The following is a 7,904-nucleotide window of genomic DNA, read 5'->3' as shown; positions in this document are numbered from 1 at the left end:
TAAGAACAGACCTTTTTTTTCTTGAAAGCAATGCCAAATTAAAATGCCAGTTCACTAAATATCTTCGGTTTTTAACTTTTCCTTGTACTTCTCTAAACGATTTTCGTAGCTCAAGCTGTGTTCTGACTATCATAAGCGCTTATAGGTTTCCGGAAGAAAACACTTGACATTTTTCCTAAAATCAATTCAGGACAAACAATGACAGTTCAGTGAAAAAAGAAGTCCGTAGTTTGCAGGGGGGAACAGAACAATTTTCTCAGCATCTCCGATTAATTCGTTTGGATGTAAAGACCCCCCCCCCCCCCGGTATTCATAAGACACGTTTTGCTTTTGCAAATATAAGTGTCTACTGATTCCTAAAGAATTTATTCTAAAAAACTGCAGGTCAGCAGCAGAAAAATGTACCAGTTGGATAAATCGAATTATTTTAGACTTAGGTTCTAGAACTCAAAGAATCATTGCAAAACGGATAAAGTAAGCTGACAATTAAATATCTGTTATTTAAAGTTATATCAAATTAATTCAGTCAGAAGCTATCTAGTGACAAACAAAAGGTGAGTTCTTGATACCGAAAATAGGGTTGGGAGAGGACGGAAAAAATGCAAGAAAGCGATTGGAAAGGGGACTGGAAATCGTTTTAGTTGCTTTTAGGTTTTCTTGTTTTGCTCCTGGTGTCTGGAATGGACTTTTCCATTTCTGCTATAAGTTCGTGTACTAACGTAAAGGAATCACTTTTCTCTTTCCGGACACAATTAGGATAGATAGAAGTTAAAGAAAGATTCTGCTTTCGGGTAACTGACATTTGCGGGTACAAAAAAATAATTTGACTTAGAATAAAATGATTTCTAGCGAGTCAAGGACTCGAATGGCTTGGAATAACGATTATGTTTTAACTTTTTCTTCTGCTACCTTGCTTGGTTGGATTTTATTTCCTTCTCTAGTTCTTTTTTTTTTTTTAATACAATATGCCATACGTAATAATGTTAAGTCCTTTTTTCATATTTCACTGCATTTAGTAAGCGGAAAAGGCAAAAAACTAGAAATAGACGAAATAATTATTTGCTTTGCCAAATACACCAGCTACGTCCTCCAGAAGTGGATTTTCTAATTCTGGTTTTTTTTTTACAGTGACAGAAAGTATTTGTCGATATTAGTAAATTATTTCAATTGTCTTTCGCTGTATATTTAAAAGGCTTTGGGGCTCATTTCTGATTCCCCTCAAAGCCAGAAAATGTGGAACCGGAAGTCGTCGGTTCTGAGCTGCCTCTCGGCACCGCTGATCATCTTTATCTGGGATCTAACAGCCATATTTCCCTGCGTCTATTTTTAGGTTTTATTTCGTCCTTTTCAAAAGCATCTCTTGTTTTCTTGCAGCCAATCCTTTACCCCATCCTCTGGGGGCCTATATGGGAGCCATATCTTTCCTGGGCCAAGAACTGGAGTTACAGACCCAGAACCTTTTTGGGACTTGCTTCCAAAACCTTCAGTCCTCACCCCTTTTTTTAAATAGAAATTGGCCACCTTCCTTCTTCATTCACTGAGGAAGGTGCTGGGATCATTCTCTATCCCACAGGCTGGAGGGAGCTTAGACGGTGTCAAAGTCCCTCCTTGAGGGCCGCAATCATTGTATGCTAATGGATCTCATGCATATTCATTGGGGAAATCCTGAAAACCCGACTGGAGGAGGGACTTTGACACCCCTGGTCTACAGTCTATGACCCAGAAATAAAAAAGGTGATTCAGTTTAAGTCTGCCCCCCCCCCACCCTTTTAGGGGCCTGATTTACTAAGGCCTTCTCCTACTAGTAAGTGAGACCCTAAATGACTGCGCGTTTTACCCCTTGGGCTCTTGTTTCTGCATTGCGCTAAGTTCTTCTCTTGTTTTGCCGAAAGTATGATTCGGGCGGTACATTTTGGGTTTTGTCGCAAGATGATCTGGCCCCCCTTCTAGGTGGCAAACCTCCTCCCCCTCCCGAACAGGGATGATGTTGGAATCCATTTCAGGTTTTGCATCCTTTCTTCGGCGATGCGTATTTTCCGCGCTTCTCTTTCCCTATGTACTAAGCCAAATACCCCGGTTAGTCCCCCTTCACTCTCCCTCATCAGCATTTCTTTCCGCTTTCCTCGATCTTCTTCCTCCCCCCCCTCCGTCTGCTGATTGACAGCGAGACCCGCCTCCCGGTGACGTCAGGGCAGCCGGATTTGCATGAGTTGCGCTGCTGCCGGGGTCGGAGTCCAGAGTCTCCTGCGCTGCCGCCGAGAGAGAAGCGGATCGGAGGGACGGAGGGAGATTCAGCCGCCGCCGCCGCTCCGGGCGATCATGGAGCTGCCGGCCGCCGGAGAGCACGTCTTCGCGGTGGAAAGCATCGAGAAGAAGCGGATCCGTAAGGTACGAGGAGAGGGGGCAAATGCAGGGGCGGCTGGGGCAAGGGGCGCCTCCCTCCTCCTCCTCCTCCTGACGCTTGTCTTTCCCCCTTGGCTCTAGGGCAGAGTGGAGTACCTGGTGAAGTGGAGGGGATGGTCTCCCAAGTAAGTGGAAAATGGCTGCGATGCGCCATTGAAATGCCTCGTCCGCTTGTGTGCACACTTTGCTGGGGAAGAAAAGCTCGTCCCTTTCTCGGCAACGGCTCAACTAATGCTCTTTCATTTCGTCCCTGCAGGTATAACACGTGGGAACCGGAGGAAAACATCCTGGATCCTCGGCTGCTCATCGCCTTTCAGAACAGGTGAGAGCTGAGGTAGCCGTCCGGACCCGGAGGGTCACTCGGGGCCCTTTGCTTTGGACAACCAAGCTGAGGCAGAGAATTAGAGAATGCAAATTGACATCTCTCCCCCTTCCCCTGCCTGGCACCTCTCTCCTTCCCAGTGGAGCACCCCCCTCCCCCCGCTGCAAAGTGCGTCACTGTCACTTAACCTGTTAATGACCAAATCAAGTGGTGAGAGCTGACTGCACCCGTTGGCGTAGGCGCTGACCACAGGGTTACTCTTAGGACCGGGTTTTAAGTGTCCTTTAGTTTAGCTGATGGAAATTTGGCACCTGTAGACTTGCCTTACAAGGTCTAGCTGAAAAGGAGACTCGTTTTCTTAAAATCCTAGTAAGGTGGGGTTTTTTTCCTCAGTCCTCTTATTAACTGACTTCCCATGTTTGTGGCCCAAATACAAAAAGCAGCTTTGTCAGCTTGAATGGGGCAAAGATGATGAGAAATGTTGACTTGTGCTAAAGTCCGTTTTGGATCCATGAAAATTGCTCTAGTTGTGCCACAGAAAAGCGATCGAATCCCCCTTTACTATGAGGTGGGCTGGGTGCACCTGTTGAGAGCCGAGCTAAATCCGAACTGAATTCCTTTCGGTGCTGAAATGGCACCCGGAGACTCCCACAGGGGCAGAAACATCCATCTAGTATTTTTACTCTACAAATAGTATCTTCTTGGCTCTATTTGGGGTGGGGGGTGGGTGTTAAACGACCTCATCTGCTAAGAAGGACTCCCGGGGTAAGTCTTCCCTCTTTTCTGAGCAGGTCCTTAATGCCACATGGCTTGTGACTACTATGAATTCCGATGAGATACTTAGGCTCTCGCTTGCTCTGCTGACATTTTGGCTTGAAGATTTTTCCCCTCTTCCACTATTCGTTCAAGATTCAGTCGCCAAACATTTTGCCATCTTGTACCTGGGCTACAAGCAGCGGCTGTTTTAAGTGTAATCTTTCAAATCAACAAAACACTTCTCTGGCATTCAGGATGTGTAGAAATAACGCAGGGTTATTTAATTCACGCCAGCTATTACTTCCAATTTTAAGAGCAGATATTAGTGCGGTTCTTCCACTGTGGTAAATCGAAACACACATTGCAGTGGAGGTTTTCGTGTGAAACTAGACAGGCAAGCACTAAGTAGTGTTTTTCATGTGCCTAGTCGAAAGGAAAGTATGTAGGGATGTAAATTAATGTGTGTTTCAATGATTATAAAAGGCCCTTTGTAAGAAGGAATGGCTCCTAATTACATTTGCCATTGATTTTATTTTTTTTCCCTTTTGCTTTTCTTTTTATTTTCTCTAGGGAACGGCAAGAACAGTTAATGGGATACCGCAAACGAGGACCTAAACCTAAACACCTACTTGTTCAGGTAAAGTCAATAAACCACAAAACCTGTACAAAAGAAATAAGAAATTGATCGTATTCAATACAATTGTTCAAACTACAGATGACCTAGGTGAGAGATTACTCTTCGTCTGTGGTAATATTTTTTTCTGTTATGTTGTATATTTGCTTAGAAATTGGGGGGGGGGGATACCCTGTTATCTGAGCAGTGTGATGTCATTAAGTAGGCAGCAGCCAAACTCCACCCCTCTCATGATGTGACAGCCAACCGCAAGCTCGGACAACCTCACACTAATGATTCCGTGGAATAAATTGATTCGTACCTCTGGAATACAATTATCTGTCAAATTAGCATATATGGGAACATATCCAATGTTTGTGCCTTGAACCTATGGATATTAGCATCCCTCCTAAAGCCTGAATAGAATAACGTTTACTTCTGGTAAATACTGGATGTCCATTTCTACCTAGCTAAAGCCAAATAGCGTAGAGTAGAGCGTCTTATTAAATGAGTGAGTTACAAGCTAATGTTTTTCCCCCCTGCTTGTGTTCTAGCTTCCATCATTCGCCCGTCGCTCTAACATCCTGACTGGTCTTCAAGATTCTGCCGTGGATAACAGACCAAAGATTGACCTCAATTCTTCCAGCAAAAGCCAATCTTATCAGTACGAACTCAACAGTAAGAAACATCACCAATACCAGCCCAACGGCAAAGACTATTCCGTGAAGCATCATTCCAATAGCAAAAGGAAATACTATTACCAACTGAATAGCAAAAAACATCATCATTATCAACCCGATCCCAAAATGTATGAGCATCAGTATCGAATGTGCAAAGACTCCCCAAGCCCAGCCTTGGGGAACCAGAAGGAGAAACTTGCTCATACCCAAGCCAAAACCTACCTTGGGCCAATGAATAATTTTGCTGTAGATGTCCTTCCAAAGGGCCATGGGAATGAAAAGGTGGTGGTTCCTAATGGGATGCCCAGTGCTTCAAAAGAAGGGCTTTCCAGCAACGGCATTGGTGGTAGGATGAAAATTGTAAAAAATAAAAACAAAAATGGACGCATAGTTATAGTGATGAGCAAGTACATGGAGAATGGCCTGCAATCGGTTAAGATTAAGTCTTCAGAGGATGACCCTGAGAAACCAAGTCAGGGACCTCAAAGCAACTCATCAGAAAGCAAAGCTGGAGAAAAGCCACCTGGGTTCTGGCAGAAACCGGCTGAGGAGAAAATAAAGAGAGATGGCCCAAAACACAGGACAATAAGAAGCGACCAGGGAGTCAAAAGTTCTTTCCATCTAGCAGGTCTTAGGAGGACTTATTCGGCCAATGAACAACCCTTGCCACTGACCAGCAAACCAGATTTAATACCATGTCAGGACCCTAAGCCCAACGATATAGGGTTGAACTTGTCTAATACTAGAAAACGCTTTCTGTCGGAGACCTGTACTGAAATGGAGTCCTGCAAGAAACTACTGACCTCGAGGAGTATCAGTTTGCCCGGTAGTCTACCAATCGCCCCCACAGAAAAACCTGTAAGCCTTGCATCGCCTACTCAACAGCCAGATGTGATCTTGCTCGATTCAGACCTCGATGAACCCATTGATTTGCGGTGTGTGAAATCGAGGGTGGAGAATGACCGAGACCTGAACAGCTCTGACGTTCAGATCATAGAGGAACACAAGCCGCCTAGGCAAATGCAAACCAAGGCAGAGGAACCTTTGACTGAGTTCAAGCCATTCTTTGGGAATATAATTATTACTGATGTAACAACCAACTGCCTCACTGTCACTTTCAAAGAGTATATAACTGTGTAAGGGAGGGAGCCTCTGTCTGGGGTGGGGTTTTCCTTGGGGAAAGATAACTATTGCATAATGTAAAGCTGGTCTTTGAAATTTAGTCTGTAGTTCAGAAATATCAGCTGTGGCTTATATTTGATTTAGCAATTTGTACAGCTATATTATAATGTATAGTGCATATGCGCCTTCCTCAGACTCGTGGCATGTCTATGGCATCTGCCGCCTCTCAGCAGGTAGATAAAAAGCTTATTACATCCCTCCTTTCAACCCTTTAATCTGATTGGGTGAGCTGAGCCGTTACCCTGTAATAGGAGGGCGCTTCAATGCCATATTTCACCTTGACAGTCAACATTACAGGTCATGTTCTCTTTTTCCCCTCTTCCAGCAACAGTTGCAATTTTCGGTGCCCCTAAAGTAGCTCTTAAAATAAACAATTTATAGTATTATATTACAATGCGAACATGTCCCAAGGAACTGAATCCCGTTTGTGTAAGTGGTGAAATGTATTTAGCGATCTAATATGGTCACTTTGTTTATACATACCCTTAAGTGGTCCATCTTCTTCCATTCCTACCTGCCACGATCATTTCATAGTGCCCTGAGCCATTCAGAAACCTCAGTCTCCTGTAATGGTTTAACACAGGTGGCTGTGTTGCTTCTGTGTGTGACAGCTGGAAAGCAAATTAATCTGTTCTAGAACACACTTAAACGCTACACCCATCCCATGAACAGTGCGGATGTGAATATTTTCCAGAAGGCGTCTACTGTGTAAGTAGGACAGCAGGGTAGAGCAAACCAGCCAACGGGGTCTTAGCCAAATGTTTGTCATGTGATTCTTGTGGAAAAAAAAAATAATCTATGAAATGGTGATCTGAGGATGAGTAAATAATATGTAAATATGTCACTATGAACCTTCTCTGAAAATACACTCCAACTATTTGATCCGCAAGGTGTGTGTTGTCTTGGGTCAGCAGCGAGAGCCTCGGGCCAGGGATTCAAAACTGGTGGTGGATGGGGGTTCTGTTGTAATCTTTAACCCCACAAGAGTGAACTGTGTCGATTTGAAAATGGAGGTGGCTAATCGACTCTCTGTGATGGGCTAGAGATGCCCATTGCCCTTCTCTTGAAAGTAGACTACTGTAATGAGAATGCAATGTCATTTGGCTGTGGTATTGAAAGAAAAGTCTTATGGACCTCAGGTGTAATGCAGTTCTCTTGGAAAATAGTCATCTATTCCAGGACTTTCCTTTTGGTAATCCTAATTAGCCAGTTGCCAGGTCCATGATTGCCTCTCACCGAGCTGTATTTCTCTACAGCACTACTTCATATCCTTTGGATTGCGTTGCTGTCCATGAAACATGTAACAGACAATCCCTGCTCAATAGAGCTTACAATCTAATTAAAATAAGAGAATTAGGGACAGTGACTCAATGCAGGATTAAAATTCAAAACAATTCCTGATCAAATAAATATATTTGAAAAAGAACACCAATGTCCCTCTTTCTATGTAGGGGGAGGGGAAAGGTTCTCTCCTAAATGGGGTTAGCAGCAGACCTCATGACCTGCCCAGATCATGTCTGTCTTTTCTCACTTTGGGGTCAATGCACAGCAAACAGACTGTTGCTATGATTCCTAGGTAAGTCCTGCAATAGAGAATGACACGGGGACACATTTTCCAAAACTCATTGTCCTGTCCCTGCTGCATTCCTGCACAAACCATAAGTATTTGAGACTTGTGCAGTTAAGGTGGAGCTTACAGGAATGGAGAAGGGATGGGATGGGAAAATTGCACTCCTGCGAGGACAGGGACAAATATGTCCCCGTGTCATTCTCTCTCCTGCAACATCAATCCTGCTGGTAGAGGAGGCATTCTCCCCCCCCCCCCCCAATAGAAAAACCGCTGTAGCTTGAGCCACTGTTTGGCAGAAACCAAATAGGTCAGAGCCAGGGGAGAGAGGCTTCCTGCTGTCCTGGAGGGGAGACCCCTTCACTTCAGACGGGCTTTCTC

At 44.3% G+C, this 7,904-nt stretch overlaps 1 protein-coding gene across 1 annotated transcript; it reads left to right on the top strand.

Moving 5' to 3' along the window:
- Positions 1–2,202: 2,202 nt before the first annotated feature.
- On the top strand, positions 2,203–6,845 carry CBX4 (chromobox 4). The gene is made up of 5 exons (XM_033960740.1): positions 2,203–2,388; positions 2,485–2,528; positions 2,660–2,725; positions 4,052–4,118; positions 4,649–6,845. Exons 1-5 carry the CDS (start codon positions 2,206–2,208, stop codon positions 5,912–5,914), a joined length of 1,626 nt encoding a protein of 541 aa, XP_033816631.1. The 5' UTR covers positions 2,203–2,205; the 3' UTR covers positions 5,915–6,845.
- The last annotated feature ends 1,059 nt before the right edge of the window (positions 6,846–7,904 follow it).

The sequence above is a fragment of the Geotrypetes seraphini genome, chromosome 10, assembly GCF_902459505.1.
Source record: "Geotrypetes seraphini chromosome 10, aGeoSer1.1, whole genome shotgun sequence".
Classification (NCBI taxonomy): Eukaryota; Metazoa; Chordata; class Amphibia; order Gymnophiona; family Dermophiidae; genus Geotrypetes; species Geotrypetes seraphini.
The sequence above is the reverse complement of the archived record's forward strand: the minus strand, read 5'-3'. Positions and strand labels throughout refer to the sequence as shown.

Bases quoted from the DNA above. Each gene is read 5' to 3' on its own strand.
- CBX4 (XM_033960740.1), top strand. From the start codon at position 2,206: ATGAGTTGCGCTGCTGCCGGGGTCGGAGTCCAGAGTCTCCTGCGCTGC. The intron at 2,726-4,051 runs GTGAGAGCTGAG...TATTTTCTCTAG, and splicing joins CTCATCGCCTTTCAGAACAG to GGAACGGCAAGAACAGTTAA. The intron at 4,119-4,648 runs GTAAAGTCAATA...CTTGTGTTCTAG, and splicing joins CTAAACACCTACTTGTTCAG to CTTCCATCATTCGCCCGTCG.